The 19,866-nt window shown below is 36.1% G+C and overlaps 1 protein-coding gene across 1 annotated transcript in view; it reads left to right on the top strand.

Annotated features, from left to right (window-relative positions):
- Nucleotides 1-19,866, top strand: part of LOC307118800 (uncharacterized protein) — a gene marked incomplete at its 5' end in the record, with an annotated part of 49,512 nt that overhangs the window by 710 nt on the left and 28,936 nt on the right. Inside the window, 6 exons of the mRNA XM_079804599.1 lie at nucleotides 1,000-1,276; nucleotides 1,716-2,002; nucleotides 2,942-3,033; nucleotides 3,113-3,250; nucleotides 14,777-15,400; nucleotides 15,496-15,564. Of these exons, the coding sequence (XP_079660725.1) occupies nucleotides 1,000-1,276; nucleotides 1,716-2,002; nucleotides 2,942-3,033; nucleotides 3,113-3,250; nucleotides 14,777-15,400; nucleotides 15,496-15,564 (1,487 nt within the window). The remainder of the gene's footprint in view (nucleotides 1-999; nucleotides 1,277-1,715; nucleotides 2,003-2,941; nucleotides 3,034-3,112; nucleotides 3,251-14,776; nucleotides 15,401-15,495; nucleotides 15,565-19,866) is intronic.

The following is a 19,866-nucleotide window of genomic DNA, read 5'->3' as shown; positions in this document are numbered from 1 at the left end:
TAACATTTTTATATATCTCATGGTTTATTTATTTCAGTGAACAAACCTGTGAACAACAGAGATGATCCAAAAAATGACAGCTCTACTTTTTTTACTAGGTGAATTTGTTACTGAATAAATATCTTTGTTTATTAAATATTTGTTTCATATGCATCCACTGTGATTTGCTGTGTTATCAGGAACCTAGCCAGAGCTTGTTTTATCGACTTCATTGGTAAAACATTAGATAATGCTTTATTTCAGTAGTCCACTTGTCAATCTACTGACTACAAGTAAGATTTCAACTACATGCTAACTAGCATTCATTAGAGTATTTGTAGACTTTCAGCTTAATATCTGCTAACACTTTATTTTGATGCTCCCGCGACAGATATTCTGCTGACTATAAGTAACTACATGTCGACTCATTCTACTAACCCTGATGCTAACCCAACAGTCTACAAACACTGCATTCACACGGGGGGTTGGTGTCAACGTTTGACGGAGGGCGTGTCTGAAATGACAACTGCCAATCACATAACATTTCCTGAACGCAAATGGCTGGTGTCTGGACTAGGGTATTTGCAATCTAATGGGCTGACACATGCATTGGCATTTAAAAAGTTGACAATATTTTCCATTTCTGTCGCAAACAACGCTAGTGACGCAAAGCAGCCACAATTCATTTCGGCAATGCATGACGTCACCAATTCAAAGAAAACGAGAAGCGTTAATAGCGTCCCCCCAATGCGCCGTAATACTTTGAGAGTTAGTTGGCATGTAGTTGCAAATTAATTAGTTGACATGTATTTGCAACGTTACTTATACATCTCAAGTGTAATATCGGTGTGGAAAAAGTGTAACCAAACTTTACAATAAGGTCTCATTTGTTATGCATTTACTGTAGCAAGAACAATATATTTGTAAAGCATATACCTTATTATTCTAGTCAAATTCTAGTCGTTCATTCTTAGTTTGTGTTAACTAATGTATTTAACCCTCAAACTGTGCTGTCGACAGGACTTTTCTCGAGGACCTCATGCTACTTCATTCTGATCCAGGAACCACAGACCTGGACCGAAGCCCAGTCGTTCTGTCAGGAGTTTCACGCGGACCTGGCCCCGGTTCAGACCGATCAGGACAGGTCTGAGATACAGGAGATCGCCAGCTCCATGAGCTTCAATAGGTCCTGGATGGGACTGTACTATGAGGGATCCTCTTGGTGCTGGTCCTTCCAACTGCAGAGCTTACAGTATAAGAGCTGGGGGTGGTTTGAGCCGACCGACATGGATCATAGGTTGTGTGTCACGATTCATTTTGACGGATTCTGGTATACTGACTATTGTGAGGAACAAAAAACCTTTTTTTGTTACACTGGTAAGTTGTTTTTTGTTTTTTATTGGGGTTAAAATTAATTGTCATAAATGATGCTAGAATATAAATTTGTACATTTGTTTAGCTGAAATATTGAGAGGCGGCTTGATGCCAAAGAACTTTATGACTGGTTTAATTTATCACCCAAAACTTTCGACTTGTTGACACATTTGATTGGCCTTCTAAACATTTTCCTCATCAAAGCCTAATGTGGCAGAAGCTGACCGTTATCAGTCTGAGCGTTTCTCATGCACTCAACATTTCTCTGTTCTGACAAAAACACTTACAGGAAGGGACTCTGGAGGCAAATTTGTTGTCATTAAAACCACAATGACGTGGCGTGATGCTCGACAATACTGCAGGAAGAATTACATCGACCTGGCCACCATTAGTGACGACAATGACAACTACATCGTGTATAAACTCATTCGTGATTACTTTGGATACTTTGCATTTGGATTTGAGGGCTGGATTGGCTTGTCCAGGAACTTGTGGCTGTGGTCGGACCAGAGCACATTTAACTGGATGTCTTTGAAATGGGCTCCGGGAGAGCCTGATTATGGCAGTGGATATAAAAGGTGTGCGTTTGTCGAAAAGACTGGATTGATCACAAATGAAGAATGCTCACAACGCTTATCTTTCATCTGTGGTGAGTGCGATTTCAGTCAGTGACTGTGAAAATACTAAATACAGATATTAAAACATCATATAATATTGCGTGAATTTTAAAATAATGAAAAGTCATTTCTTTGCGTAAAAAAATATTGTTGCAATTACTGCCTCAAACTTAGCATTAGAATAACTTTCTCAGATTAAACATAATAACTTTACGGCAACATCTACACTATTTTAAGTTGGGTGTTTGATTCATTTATGCTGCGAATACGGTGTTTATATTTTTACTATGAAATCAATGCAAGATTTTCAGGTCATTTTCTGTGACTAATTACTGTAATAAAAGGAAAAAATGACAAATAATCAAGAACACTACATTCACACTTAATTTTTGTAATTTTTAAGGCAGCACGAACACTTACTTTTTTACATACAGCAAAATAAAAAGTAAGGTTGTGAAAATTAATAATTAAGAATATACTGTAAATCCACTCTAAATTATTAACTGTTTTAAGGCTGCACAAACACTGAGTAGAAATGACTTTTTACTGTAAATACTGAATTCATATTTTTACTGCGAAAAGATAATTTACTCTCATAAAAAAAAATTTAAAGCAAAGAATGACAATAATCAAGAATATACTGTAAATCCACACAATTTTTAATTGTTTTAAGGCGGCACAAACACTTTAAGTTGAATCAACTTATTGCAGTAAACAACTTTTTTACAGTAAATACTGGTCATTTTCTGTCATACAGCAAATTACTCTTAAAAACGTTAGGTTGTGACAACTAATAATCAAGAATATACTGTAAATACACTAAATTATTAACCATTTTAAGGCGGCATGAACACTTAAAGTTGAATCGTCTTTTTACTGTAGATACTGTATTCATATTCTACTATGAAATCAATGCAAGGTCATTTTCAGCCAAATGTCCTCTTAACTCTCTGAACTCTTCTGTCTGTCAGCTAAACGCAGGAGAAAGCAGCTCGTGCGAGTGGCCTTGACCTCAGCTGGACATCTGAATGAATCTGCAGTGATGGCGGCCGTAGAAAAGAAGGTGAGGTGAACCGTTGCTCCGCTGCACATCGCTCATTACCGATCTCGCTCATTAACCACCGCTGAAATCCCGTCTCCAGATCCAGCAGATCCTCACGGAGCAGAAGATGGACGCTGGATCCAACATAACATGGCAGGTCCAGCCGGACGGGAAGATCTTCCATAAGAAACCCGACAGCGGCATGAAGAAAGATTCACCGCTGCCCTTTTGCCCCAATGTTAACCCATATCCCTGAATTCTCTGACAGATGTTTTGGTCACACTTTGTTTTACAGTGTCCTTGTACATTGCAAGTACATTCATTGCATAATTACACACAACTAACCCCTGTAGTAAGTACATGTATATGACTCAGTTCTTCATTTTATAATTGCAATCTAACAAGGACACCAAATGAAGTGTAACGATGATTTCATTAGCTTGAGAGTTATTTTTAGGAATGGGCATTTCAAGTAATTTTAAATGATTCATATTACATTATTATAAAATAACAATACTTGATTACTTCAAACTTAAGATTTTTAGATGTTTATTCACATAAACTGACACTACTCTTGAATACTGACATTAACGGACCTGTTTTTAGTAAAATAATTATATTTATTCATTGTTTCTTTTTTTCACTAATTCAGAAAATGAGGTTATGAAAGTATAGAATAATGATTTTGGCCAGGAAGACACTGAACAAATACAAAAAATACTGCTGGAACTTCATGTGATTATTATAGAATTACATTTTACAGTCTCTCAAAAAAAAAAAAGTACAGAATTGTACCTTTTAAAGTCCAAGCGGCCGTCACCGGGGTCGTTCCCTTAAAGGACTAGTTCACACTTCCTGATGATTTCCTCACCCCATCTCATATGTTCATGTCTTTCTGTCTTCAGTGGAAAAGAAATTAAGTTTTTTGAGGAAAACATTCCAGGATTTTTCTGCTCATAATGTCCTTCAATTGGAACCAACGGCTGAAGGTCCAAATCAATGCAGTTTCAGAGAAAGGGCTTCAGAGGCTCTGACCAATCACAGAGGAATAGAGTCTGATCTAGACAAACCATCCGACATATAAACATTTATATACTTTAACCTCAGATGCTCATCTTGAGCTGTTTTGTGATGGCCACGGATTGAGCGAATCACGTTGGAAAGGTCACGTGACGTAGGCGGAAGTACCGCCCCTGTGTTTAACCCTCTGGGGTTCTTCGGTCATTTCTGACCCGAAATATATATTTTTTTAAATGTTAAAAATCGTAGCTTCATCGGAATGGTCCGAAACTTGGTGACTTTATTGGTACTTGGTATATGAATACCCAAAAAAAACACAATTAGCTTTTGGAATGGCACGCGTTAATTTGTGTGTGCGTGTGTTTTTGTGTGTATCAGGACCCTATTTTAACGATCTGAAACGCAAGTGTCAAAGCGCGAAGCGCAAGTAACTTTGTGGGCAGGTCTCGGCGCTGTTGCTATTTTCCCGGCGGGATAAATGGCTCTTGCGCCCGGCGCAAATCTAAAATGGGTTGGTCTGAAGTAGCTTCATTATTCATAGGTGTGGTTTGGGCGTAACGAGAATAAACCAATCAGAGCGTCATCCAACATTCCCTGTAAAAGCAGGTGCGCAAGTTCCATTATGGATTGCTATTATTATGGCGTATTTACCAGGCGCACGCCAGGAGCGGTTCACAGCCGAGGAGACTGATGTTCTTGTAAGAGCAGTGAAAGACAGAGAAGTGAAGTTGTAATGTTGTACATTATGGTAAAGGTGATTTCACAGTCTTTTTTTTTTTCAGTCTTTCAGTTTTTCAGTCGATTTTTTTTCCTGGTTCTTGACGGACAAACCAATTTGTCAGATGTCCTTATATACATATATGTCTTGCCACTATTGGGCAAACAGGTCTTATCCTTAATTATTACAATTAGCCTGAATCATTTGTGAGCTAGATTTATGCCTATTTTTTCAAATCTTCGTGGCACACCACAATGATTTCCGTCATCTCATGTGTTAATAATTTTTAGTGTAACAATTTATGATTTGCAAAAATAACTGTTGCATCTGTGTAGATTACATGAGCAAAGTGTATGCGCGTTGTGCACGCTATACATTATGGTCAAGCATGCGCCCTTAAAATAGCATAATGAACAACACGCAACGCGCCACTGACTTTAGACTAGGTTTTTTCTGGTCAGTGGCACAATTGTTTAATGGAACAGCAAAATAGCACCAGGGATTGTTTGCGCCGGAACACGCCTCCTTTTTTGCGCTGAACCGCCCAGGTAGCGCAAGTTCATTCACTAGTTTAGCGACGTGCTTCTGTGGAGGGAAAAGCGCGCTTTGCGCGGGTGCAAAATAGGAATGACACATGCGTCGGTGTACAAAGTCAATTGCGCTGGGTGCAAGATAGGGCCCTAAGTGTGTGTGTGAGTTTTTTTGCCTCTTTGCACTCTTGATGTTTTAGAGATTCACCCCTTCACTGTTGAGTCCTTTTTTTCTGTATCCTGGCTGATTTGTAGGCACAAAAAAACTCATATTTCATATTTTTGCCAATTACCCATTCATTTCCTATGGGGGTCAGGTCCTGAGTGTGACTATTTTTTTTTTTACGACCACTTTTCAAATCCTGTCCCCAATTTTTTTTGGGTGTTCATATTAAAAGTAAAATGAAATACAGCTTTAATAAAATAAAAAAAATTATATATATATATATATATATACATTTTTTATTATATTCAATGGGAAAAATGGGTCATAATTATTGCATAAATATTCATTATAAATCATAAAATTATCTCAAAACACCAAAAAAGAAAATAAAAAATATTATTGAACAAAAATATATTTCATTGATTTTACTCAAATCTTTTTTATCTTAATCCCGCCCTCTGGGTCATTTTTGACCAGAAGGTCCTGAGTGTGACCCATAAATGAAGAACCCCAGAGGGTTAAAAAAGCGCTCGTGTGAAGACAAACACAAACATCCTTTAGCAAAAAAAGTTAAACAACGATGTAGGACGATTTTGAAGTTGGATATGGAGTCATGGGCGTCACTAGGCCCTTTTTAGGGGGGCTTCAGCTGATGTGGGCTAAAACATGTGTGATTAACATATGAAACTGGCTTCAGCTTCAGCTTCATCCCGTCTTTTAATCAGCGTGTTCTTCAATCCGAAGAGCCTCATTGGTCTCGTCAATGTCAAAATATTTGAGGGAACCAATCAAATCAGAGTAGGCGGGCTTTATGTTCACAGAAGCTGCTGAGGCTGAGCGCAAATTTTAGCAACAGGACTCGACATCAAGTGCGAGATATGAAGCTAAACTAAACATTTCATATTTGAGCTGCTTCTGTAAGTCAGAAATGTTAAACAAATGACAAAAATATTCAGCCAAATTAATAAACTTTTGTCAAATTTTGAATTGAAAAATGCCTATATGTCATTTATAGTATAATTAATAAACTAGAAATATTAAAGGGTTAGTTCACCCAAAAATGTAAATTCTGTCATTAATTACTTACCCTCATGTGGTTGGACACCCGTCAGACCTCCGTTCATCTTCAGACACAAATGAAGATATTTTAGTGTAAATCTGATGCTCTGAAAGGCCTCCATTGGCTCAACTTTACACTCTCAAGACCCTTAAAAGACACTAAAGACTAAAGTTACAAAGTCCATCTCACTACAGTGGTTCTAAAATAACTTTATGAATCGGCGAGAATAGTTTTTGTGCGCAAAAAAACCCTAAATAACGACTTATATAGTGATGACGATTTCAAAACACGGCATCATGAAGCTTCGAAGAGTTATGAATCAGTGAGTCGATTCATGATTCGGATCGTGTGTCAAACCGCCAAACTGATGAAATTTGGTGATTCAAACCGCTGAATCGACTCACTGATTCATAACGCTTCGAACCGCTGAATCGACTCACTGATTCATAACGCTCCAAACCGCTGAATCGACTCACTGATTCATAACGCTTCGAAGCTTCATAAACCTGCCTACATTGTATAATTAAGGATGAACATTAAGGTCATGCAGAATAAGGCATTCATATGTGCTTTATAAGTAATAATAAACAGCCAATATCCTAATATGCATACTAATAAGCTACTAGTTAATAGTGAGAATTGGACCGTAAACTAAAGTGTTATCATTTTCTTTCATACCCTCACTGGGGCTGAGCCGCCCTAAAATGAACATCCTAGAATCGGCCCTGGATTGAGTGTTTTGGTAAAGGATGTTTGTATTCGTCCTCATGTTTGCTTGGGGCGGCACTTCCTCCTACATCACATGACCTTTCTGACGTGATTACCCAATCCCTGGCCGTCACAGAGCAGCTCAAGATGAGCAAAATAATCAAATAATATATAATCCTTTTGTTTAAATGTGTGATGGTGTGGCTAACCCATGTGTGTTCCAGCTCACTGTGTTCGGTTGTGCTCGCTCTCCTCTATAGTCATGTTCTGGTCCCCTTTCTTTCAGGAGACGGGTCACTAACTGATGATATACTGTAGCCATGTTCAAGTTTAGATGAAGAAGAATGTAGAATAATCGCATTTTAACCCTGTGTAACAAATATTATTATATAGCAAAAAATATTATCTTTTTTTATTTATTTTTCCCTTTTTGTTCATGTCATACATGTTAAGAAATACATTAAATAAATATAAAAATAAATAAATTGCATGATTTTCTTTTACTTTTTTTGAATGACATAAATAATATTAAAATATGTGCCAGTCCACAGCATTTGTTGGCACTGTTTAAAGTCATCTCTGTCTCTCATGGCGTTTGAAGCCTTTTCATAAATGGTGCTTTTACAGAGCAAAATCAATGTCTTTCCTTTACTATTTCAAGTCCTTTGTGTATAGGCATCATTTATACTCTTCCAGTAATAATCTTGATAGCAGTATGAGCGAACCCATAGGCTCAATGAGTGATGGTTTACTGCCCTCTTGTGGTGAGGCAGAGCACGTGCCTAATGTAATTCATATCGAATCATTCATCAACTGAGGGCTAAATGCCTGCGGATCAGATGACATGGAAACACATGCGCGAAAGTCAATGTCACCTTATTTGGGGAAATGAGTTTATTCCCAAATCACTGGACTTCACTTTCACGATAAAGAGGAAGATTGGGCAATTCTTTAACCCTAGTTTCATGAAATAAGTCAAGTGGACTCGAATGCAAACCCAATCCTGCGAAGTGTGCATTGGTGTTATGGTCTGCTTTAACGCGCACGCGAACGAGAGCATGCATGAGTTCAGACTGAACTGCGTTCAGTGCATGAACCGATGTGTGTGGGCTTTGGGTTGAGTTGAGTCTGTTCCAGCTGTCACGATGACTTGTGCCCTACCTGAGCTCCTCAACAGGACCGGCAGGTCCGCATAGTTTCGCTCGGAGTGTTGAAAGAGGCGCGCGCTTCACCTGTTGCGCGACTGCAGACGAGGCGCCGCGGTTGTTCTTTTCCTAATTATAACGAGTTTGGTGAGTGATTCAGCTCGTGCACTGGCTTCCCGTCAGCCTGTCTGGAAACCTCGCAGGCTACATGGTAAGTCTGTTTTTTATTATTAAAATAGCTTTGCAACTTGCAACGATACAGGAATGAACACAGTGAGACGCGCGTGCTGAAGAAAAACACAAGCGCGCGCTTCTTTTACAGCATTAACATGTCTAAGACAGTTTCTATAAAGACAGTTTCGGTAGCTATAATACTGTTGCAAATGCGTGATTTAACCTATACACTTATTTTTGTTGGTATACATTTCAGTTATTTTAAGTGTAGAAAATGTTTGATGTTTACATTAAATGTGAGTAGATTTCATCTAATTTGAATGCCATTGAAATCATTTTCCGCGTGAATGTGGCTTAGCTCAGATCTCTCTGTGGCGAGCGTCTGGTTTCATCTCGGACGTCTCGTATTTTGGGTTCCTAATGCTTGCCTTGCTATAATGCGACTGCTTTTGCAACTCTTCCTGATCAAGTGATGATAAGCAGGATTTGACCCAGTTCTCACAATTACAAATTACGAACAAACGTTCTACAGTAACTTTAATAGAACGCTCCTTCAAAGTTATCAGTCTTTGATAATGACGTTAGCACAAAAACGTTATTTTGTATCGTTCATGGAATGTTTTAGTCGGACATTTTGTTTAGTTTCGGAATGTTCAAAAAAGTAACATTCTCATAATGTTTGAAGAATGTTCGAATGCTTGAGAAAAATACGTTTATATAAGTGTTCTATTAGTATACTTACAATAAAAATAAGAAAGTATACTTTCAGTCTACTATTTAGCATATATATTTCTCAGAAACATAGGGGAGAGCAAGAGCGAAAGTACCATTTTTCAGAAAAACGTGATTTTAGAAGATAATGTTTTAGACAGATATATTTTTGCTGTGGCCAATAGCTAACAAGTGTGGTCTATCAATAGCAGGTGGTATTTTGTACAAATGTAGAACGACTACAGTATAATTTCACTTTGAACATAAGCTGCACATTGTTACTTTTGACCCCATCAGTTGGGACGAAAGTAACTCAACAATACAAGCTAGATTTTTTCGTGTTACTCTTGTTATTATTAAAAATACCTGACTATGACCTTGTTAATATGTATCTGCAAACGTATTTTGTCCTTTTTCTTAGCAAAAAAAATTTGTGCTGGGCAATCGATTCATCGCGATGAATCGCTTTCAAAATAACAGTTTGTGTTTACAAAATAATGTGTGTGTACTGTGTATAATTATTATGTGTATATATAAATACACACTCCATGTATATATTTAAGAAATATTTGCATATACAGTAGATACTGTATATAAATTTATATAATTGATCTTTTATATAAATATTTTGATACATAAGAATAGCATATTTTTCTTAAATATATACATGCACATGTGTTTAATTATATATACATAATAATTATACACAGTACACACACATTATTATTTAAACACAAACTTTTATTTTGGATGCGATTAATCAATTGCCCTGCACTTAAAAAAAATATTAAATTACATTTTCATTTTAAATGTTACGTTTCATCAAATGTTTCAAATATAACCCGACAGTACAAACTTGAATTGTTTAGAATATCTATTTGATGATTTTTTTCTTCAACAGTATGAACAATATGAACGTTTTATTAAATTAAATGATCATAATATGCATTATATATATAATAGCGGGACAGAAGTAACAAGTCCTGACATTTAAACGCAATTTACTTTTATACCGAAAAACTCTGACAAGACAAACCTTCAGGGTGTGTAACAGCACTAAATAACCTGTAGATTGATCATCACTGTGACACATCAAACGATAAACAACACTTGTAATTAGAAAAAAAAGTACCGCTTCAGTAGTTTACTTGCTGTACTTGAAAACTGCGTTTCGGAGCTAACCACGGGAAACAACGACGAAACCCCGTCATATTTGGCAGATCCGTCAAGGGTTGTGTGCTGAACGTGCTGTCATAGCTTGGAATGCAAATGTAATCAGGGCTCGGAGAAAATCGCTTTGTTACTTTTGGCCTGTGTTACTTTCGCCTACTTAAAATTGCACTTAAGTATGCTTGACTTGTACCGACCAAAGTATATTTGGCCTATACTTGTACTCAATATTTTGGTCGAGATAAACTTAAAAGTATAATTAAGTACTTAAAGTGTATTTGGCTTGTTGTGTTTAATCTTTTGATTGAGTTAAAACATATGTTCCTAATTCTGCAAATCTGAATTTTTGTGTAGGCTAGTCCACTGGGAATTTACTGAACATCTACTTTACTCTTTAAGCTATAATAAAATACTTTGAAAATGAGTTAAATACAGTTAAAGGTATAAATGAATATCTACCCAAAAAATGATAGGTTGGATTTACTTCATTTTTTTTATGTCAACAGGTTCCACGTAATTGGGTTATGTTGAATTTAATTAACATTGTTTTTTTCAGTAAACTTACGTTTTTTACGTGAGGTTAATTCAGTACCATATCAGGTTAAACATTTTGTCCAAAACTATTCAATTTAATTATTCTAAAATGAATATAAAAAAACACAACAAAACAAGTAATCCAGTTTAATTGATTATTTTTAAGTGTACTTTCATAAACTAAATAATTACCGCTTGTATTATAATAGTAAACTACTACTTATAAGTTCACTTGTAGTACAGATGCAGTACAAATGAGAAACCTACTTAAAGTTTACAACTGCTTACACTTAAATGTGTACTTTTATACTAAACGTGGGCCAATTTAGTCCCAAGCAGTATTGAAATAGTACACTTACAATACTACTTGTACACATTGATATTAGTACACTTACTACATAAAGTATACTTAAAATATACTTGAACATTACTTAAGTAGACATCATAAAATGTACTTTAAGTTTAGCCAAGAAAAACATTTAAAAACTGGATTTGGACATTTTCATACATTAGTAAAACAATTTGTTTTGTTAGCTGGTTAGTTCACGTCTTTACGCTTTTTTTTTAATGTACTCATGGAATAAACCCAGTACATATACGAGTATACGGTACTAATCTAACCTTATTCCATCTTTCCATCTTCTTCATTGTGTCTGTCACAGGATGCCGATTCACTGTTTGGTGCATCAGGCCTGATAATGGAGGTGAGGTTCTGATCAACATCTTATTCTTATGAAAATGAGAATTAACAATAAGAATATATCAGTCTCGATGGATATTTGACACACAGCTCAAGTAAAGATTCTTCTCTGTAGTCTAGGTGGCACAGTGTGCATGTACACATTTGCAAATAATGTTCCAAAATGAGGTTTTTGCAGCAATGCCATAGAACAACCTTTCTGGTTCCCCAAAGAACCTCTCAGTCAACAGTTATAAAAAGAAAAATGTTATGATCTAAAGAACCTTTGGTGGAATGGACAGATTCCATGGGTGTTAAAGGTTTTTCATGGCCAATAAAAGACACTTTATTTGTAAGAGTGTATGTGAAATGTGTGTGTTTTGCTGTTTTTATCCAATCTAAACTCTTTCATTTGGGTTTTCTCTGCACTAGAATGGGATCAACAGCTCCTGGAATCCTTTCTATTCAACCACACAGGTACCATCTCACACTTATATTACAGATTGTATTATGAAATTCATATGTTTATTCAACAGGGACGCATTCAATTGATTAAAAGTCACATTTATAATGTGATTCTATTTCAAATATTCTTATTTTTGGGACTTTCTATTCATCAAAGAATCCTGAAAAAGAAACTGTATCATGGTTTTCTCAAAGGTATTAACTGATAATAATCATAAATGTTTGTTGAGCATCAGATCCTCATATGAGAATGAGTTCTGAAGGATCATGATGATAAATTCAGCTTTGATCACACGAATAAATGACACTTTACTATATATTCACATAGAGAAAAGCTGATCTACACTGGAATAATTTTGCACAATTTTACAGTTTTTACTATATTTTTTTATCAAATAAATGCAGTGAAGGTGAGCAAAAGAGACTCTTTTTAAAAAAAATAATGTGTTGACATATGAACACAATAAGTACAATGTACCTATTTTTAAATGTAAGTGTCCCCTTAGTGGGGCCAAAAGAAAACAAGTTCAATTGGGTTTTATTTATTTTTTATAAGCAAGACAGAAATGTAATATTCAGTGCAGAAATGTATGTACAGTTGTGGACAGAGTTATTGGCACCCCTGGTAAATATGATCAAAGATGGCTGTAATCTGCACTGTTTATCCTTTTGATCTTTCATTCGAAAAAAATTGCAAAAATCGAACCTTTCATTGAAGTAAAAGAATGGATAGTCAGGGGAAAATCACATTATGTTTATGTTTATGCATTTGGCAGACGCTTTTATCCAAAGCGACTTACAGTGCCCTTATTACATTATTAGCCGCGTTTCCACCGCAGGAACTTTCCCCAGGAACTAGGAACTTTGGGCTGGTACTTTGTGTGTTTCGACTGCAGGAACCAGGGTCTAAATGAAGTTCCGGGTAAATATTTCCCCCTCCAAACGGCCCTGCTCGCGAGGTAGTACTTTTTCAAAGTTCGGGAACTTTGGGGGGTGGGACTTGGGCGCTGAACATGCTGATTGGTTGAACTCACGCAGCATTTTATTTCAACCAGCATTTTTAAAAGTCTTTTGCGAGGTTCGTTCTGCGTTCAGTAAATATTAGCCTTGCTCTTTCTGTCCGATGGTGTGTGTTCGTCTCAGCAATCTCATGGTCAATGTCCATAATAGCTGATAATAACATACGTTGTCTTATTTTAAATCTAGCTTTACGAGCTTTCAGAATACGCTTTAGTATCAGTGCTCGTCTCTTTTCCGCTGTTTTGTTAATGTCCTCTTGAGTAAATCAATACATAACCAGCAAAAGCAGCGCTGCTTGCATCTCCTCCACTTGTTGTTGTTGCAGACAGTATCACACAAAAGTGATTCCTGTCCGTCGCGTACAGTCCTACATCGCCGAACTAATGTGCCTAATCTTCACGGTACTTTAGACCGCAGTGGAAACGCAGACAGTAACAGGTCTGGGGGGCAAAAAAGTTCCTGTAAAAAAAGTTCCTGGTAATTTCGGTGGAAACGGGGCTTATGAAATGTTTTTCTCCAAAACACGTTGGCCATTGGCACCCATTTATGAAACACTTTTTGCAACCTCCTTTTGCCAAGACAACAGCTGTGAGTCTTCTCCTCTAACGCCTGATGAGTTTGGAGATCAGAGATCATTCCTCCACAGATCCTTCAGATCCCCAGATCTTCTCTGCAGTTTTCTATAGGGTTCAGGACTGGGGCGCTCATGGCAGAAGCTTCATTTTGTGCTGACACACTTTTGTGTGCTGATTTTGATGTTTGTTTTGGATTGTTGTCCTGGTGGAAGATCCAACCACGACCCAATATAAGATTTTTAGCAGGTTTTAATTTTGTAATGGTATTTGCTAGAATTCATGATACCATGTCCAAAAAAAATAGGCCCACAACATTAAAGATCCAGCGTTGTATTTAACCGTGGACATGGGGTACTTTAAATCCCTGTTTGCACCAAAAACCTCTGGTGGGTTTGTTTCTGGATGAGCAAGAAGGATTTTTCTTGAAACCCTCCCAAACAACATGTGGTGATTTATAGGGGTTGATTTGTAATCTTTCTGAGCCCAAGACTCAGATCTCTGCAGTTCTCCATCTGTGATCTTGGAGAGTCTTTGTCCACTCAAACTCTCCTCCTCACCGCATTAGGACGGTGTACACACACGTCCTCTTCCAGATTCAGAACATCTTTAGTTGAGTGGAACTTCTTCATTATTGCCCTGGTGGTGGAAATGAGGATTTTCAGTGCTTTACCTATTTTCCTACAGCCACTTTCTGTTTTGTGAAGCTCTTTTGCTGCTTTTTTGGCCTTTGTTTCCTCATATTTATACTCCTGTGAAACAGGAAGTCATGGCTGGACAATTTCATGTTTCTAGTCACCCTGGTGTGCTAAAACAAATGTAAATAGATATTTTACTCATAAAAAAATTGTAGGGGTGCCAATAATTGTGGCCAACGTGTTTTGGAGAAAAACATTTATTTCATAAAGTGATTTTCCCCCGACTTTCCATTATTTTTCTTCAATCAAAGGTGATTTTTGCGCAGTTTTTGAATGAAAGATCAAAAGGATAAACATCTTTGATCATATTGACCAGGGGTGCCAATAATTCTGACCACCCCTGTAAAAGGCGTTAAATCCTCACACGTTGTGTTGAATGTGCTTGTGTTTGTAGGTTGATGAGGAAATCAATGTACCAGGACTAAGCAACAGCATTGCTCATACGCCTCCGTCTTCGGACTTCAACGTGGGCAGCGATCCTTTTGCGGCTCCAGACTGGGTTGTGTTTCCTCCACCTGAATTTTGTAAAGATAACACACATGATGTGTTTCAAACGGCATCAGGCATTTGGGGTGAAGAAACAGACATTTTCCAGCCTTTTAAAGACAAAGTGGACACTGCTCTGACACAAAGCAGCTCAGCCAATCAGAACACAGAATCCTCATCCAATCAGAGGGATCCTCTGCTGGAGTTCATCCTCTCCAGGCAGAAGAAATCCCAAGCCACACCCTCCTTCACATCACCGTTCGATTCGGCCGATGTTTTCCAAGAAACATCCACTAAAACAGACAGTTTGTTCAAGACCTCTACCTCTGATGATATTTTCAAGACACCTCCGTCCACCGCAGGAACCCAAGTCTCTGACATCAAGACATTCGATCCTCTGTTCGACCCTCAGAATGAAGTTCAGTCCAATCAGAAGAGCAACACTGATCTGCTGCTCACCGCTCAAGATACGGAGCATGTTGGTTTGCAGAATCAAGAGATTCCTTCCACAAGCACCTCCAACGGAGACCTGGTGAGAACGTCTTTCCACCGAAGACCCCGTGAAATCAAGTTTAGACCCGTTTATTTCTCACCCAAAACAAATGCTCAGTTATTTTGTTGTTGTAGATGTTCAGGAGACGTCCACCGAAACCGGCTCCCCGCAGTAAAGCCGCTAAGAGCATCCATCAGCCGCAGGTATCACTTCTCTCATTATCCCCTCTCATCCCTTTCCTTTTCCCCATATTAGTGTTCTGTGGGAGATGGACAGTAGTGGACGTTCATCTGGATGTGATTTGATGATAATATTAGTCTGGATACTCTTACTCTCTTTTTTTATTACTGCAATAACTTACAGATAAACAACACGATTTAGACAGGAAAACGTTTGCAATTCAATATAATATAATCAAAACTGTAGAGGGATAATGTTCTAGACAGCTTGAAGTAAATATTATAACTCTTAATTTGCAACTACATGTCAACTAACTCTCATCAATTGGCAACTACATGTCAACGAACTCATTAATTTGCAACTACATGACAACTAACTCATTAATTTGCTACTACATGACAACTTACTCTCATTAATTTGCAACAACATGCCAACTAACTCATTAATTTGCAACTACATGTCAACTAACTTTCATTAATTTGCAACTAACTCTTTAATTTGCAACTACATGTCAACTAACTCATCAATTTGCAACTACATGTCAACTAACTCATTAATTTGCAACTACATGTCAACTAACTCATTAATTTGCAACTACATGTCAACTAACTCATCAATTTGCAACTACATGCCAACTAACTCATTAATTTGCAACTAACTCTTTAATTTGCAACTACATGTCAACTAACTCATTAATTTGCAACTAACTCTTTCATTTGCAACTACATGTCAACTAACTCATTAATTTGCAACTACATGTCAACTAACTCTTTAATTTGCAACTACATGTCAACTAACTCATCAATTTGCAACTACATGTCAACTAACTCTTTAATTTGCAACTACATGTCAACTAACTCATTAATTTGCAACTAACTCTTTAATTTGCAACTACATGTCAACTAACTCATTAATTTGCAACTAACTCTTTAATTTGCAACTACATGTCAACTAACTCATTAATTTGCAACTAACTCATCAATTTGCAACTACATGTCAACTAACTCATTAATTTGCAACTAACTCTTTAATTTGCAACTACATGTCAACTAACTCATTAATTTGCAACTAACTCATCAATTTGCAACTACATGTCAACTAACTCATTCATTTGCAACTAACTCTTTAATTTGCAACTACATGTCAACTAACTCATTAATTTGCAACTAACTCATCAATTTGCAACTACATGTCAACTAACTCATTAATTTGCAACTAACTCTTTAATTTGCAACTACATGTCAACTAACTCATCAATTTGCAACTACATGACAACTAACTCATTAATTTGCAACTACATGACAACTAACTCATTAATTTGCAACTACATGTCAACTAACTCATCAATTTGCAACTAACTCTTTAATTTGCAACTACATGTCAACTAACTCATTAATTTGCAACTAACTCTTTAATTTGCAACTACATGTCAACTAACTCATTAATTTGCAACTAACTCTTTAATTTGCAACTACATGACAACTAACTCATTAATTTGCAACTACATGACAACTAACTCATTAATTTGCAACTACATGTCAACTAACTCATTAATTTGCAACTACATGTCAACTAACTCATTAATTTGCAACTAACTCTTTAATTTGCAACTACATGTCAACTAACTCATCAATTTGCAACTACATGTCAACTAACTCATCAATTTGCAACTACATGTCAACTAACTCATTAATTTGCAACTACATGTCAACTAACTCATTAATTTGCAACTACATGACAACTAACTCATCATTCATTTGCAACTACATGTCAACTAACTCATTAATTTGCAACTACATGTCAACTAACTCATTAATTTGCAACTACATGACAACTAACTCATTCATTTGCAACTACATGTCAACTAACTCATTCATTTGCAACTACATGTCAACTAACTCATTAATTTGCAACTACATGTCAACTAACTCATTAATTTGCAACTACATGACAACTAACTCATTAATTTGCAACTACATGTCAACTAACTCATCAATTTGCAACTACATGTCAACTAACTCATCAATTTGCAACTACATGACAACTAACTCTTTAATTTGCAACTAAATGTCAACTAACTCTTTAATTTGCAACTACATGTCAACACTCATTTATTTGCAACTACATGACAACTTACTCATTCATTTGCAACTACATGTCAACTAACTCATTAATTTGCAACTAAATGTCAACTAACTCATCAATTTGCCACTACATGACAACTAACTCATTCATTTGCAACTACATGTCAACTAACTCATTCATTTGCAACTACATGTCAACACTCATTCATTTGCAACTACATGACAACTAACTCATTAATTTGCAACTACATGTCAACTAACTCATTAATTTGCAACTACATGTCAACTAACTCATTAATTTGCAACTACATGTCAACTAACTCATCAATTTGCCACTACATGACAACTAACTCATTCATTTGCAACTACATGTCAACTAACTCATTAATTTGCAACTACATGACAACTAACTCATTAATTTGCAACTACATGACAACTAACTCATTAATTTGCAACTACATGACAACTAACTCATTAATTTGCAACTACATGTCAACTAACTCATTAATTTGCAACTACATGTCAACTAACTAATTAATTTGCAACTACATGTCAACTAACTCATTAATTTGCAACTACATGACAACTAACTCTCATTAATTTGCAACTACATGTCAACTAACTCATTAATTTGCAACTACATGTCAACACTCATTAATTTGCAACTACATGTCAACTAACTCATTAATTTGCAACTACATGTCAACTAATAACTCATTAATTTGCAACTACATGTCCACTAACTCATTAATTTGCAACTACGTGTCAACTAACTCATTAATTTGCAACTACATGTCAGCTAACTCATCAATGTGCAACTACATGTCAACAAACTCTCATTAATTTGCAACTACATGTCAACTAACTCATTAATCTGCAACTACATGTCAAAAAACTCTCATTAATTTGCATCTACGTGTCAACTAACTCATTAATTTGCAACTACATGACAACTAACTCTTTAATTTGCAACTACATGTCAACTAACTCATTAATTTGCAACTACATGTCAACTAACTCATTAATTTGCAACTACATGTCAACTAACTCATTAATTTGCAACTACATGACAACTAACTCATTAATTTGCAACTACATGTCAACTAACTCATTAATTTGCAACTACATGACAACTAACTCATTAATTTGCAACTACATGACAACTAACTCATTAATTTGCAACTACATGTCAACTAACTCATCAATTTGCAACTACATGTCAACTAACTCATTAATTTGCAACTACATGTCAACTAACTCATTAATTTGCAACTACATGTCAACTAACTCATTAATTTGCAACTACATGACAACTAACTCTCATTAATTTGCAACTACATGTCAACTAACTCATTAATTTGCAACTACATGTCAACACTCATTAATTTGCAACTACATGTCAACTAACTCATTAATTTGCAACTACATGTCAACTAACTCATTCATTTGCAACTACATGTCAACTAACTCATCAATTTGCAACTACATGTCAACTAACTCATCAATTTGCAACTACATGTCAACACTCATTAATTTGCAACTACATGTCAACACTCATTAATTTGCAACTACATGTCAACTAACTCATTAATTTGAAACTACATGTCAACTAACTCATCAATTTGCAACTACATGTCAACTAACTCATCAATTTGCAACTACATGTCAACTAACTCATTAATTTGCAACTACATGTCAACTAACTCATTAATTTGCAACTACATGTCAACTAACTCATTAATTTGCAACTACATGTCAACTAACTCATCAATTTGCCACTACATGACAACTAACTCATTCATTTGCAACTACATGTCAACAAACTCTCATTAATTTGCAACTACATGTCAACTAACTCATCAATTTGCAACTACATGTCAACAAACTCTCATCAATTTGCAACTACATGTCAACTAACTCATTAATCTGCAACTACATGTCAACAAACTCTCATTAATTTGCAACTACATGTCAACAAACTCATTAATTTGCAACTACATGTCAACTAACTCATTAATTTGCAACTACATGTCAACTAACTCATTAATTTGCAACTACATGTCAACAAACTCTCATTAATTTGCAACTACATGTCAACTAACTCATTAATCTGCAACTACATGTCAACAAACTCTCATTAATTTGCAACTACATGTCAACTAACTCATTAATTAAAAACTCATTAATTTGCAACTACATGTCAACTATGTCAACTAACTCATTAATTTGCAACTACATGTC

This window comes from Gobio gobio, assembly GCF_949357685.1.
Source record: "Gobio gobio genome assembly, chromosome: 2".
NCBI lineage: Eukaryota > Metazoa > Chordata > Actinopteri > Cypriniformes > Gobionidae > Gobio > Gobio gobio.
This window is presented reverse-complemented; position numbering and strand designations above follow the sequence as displayed.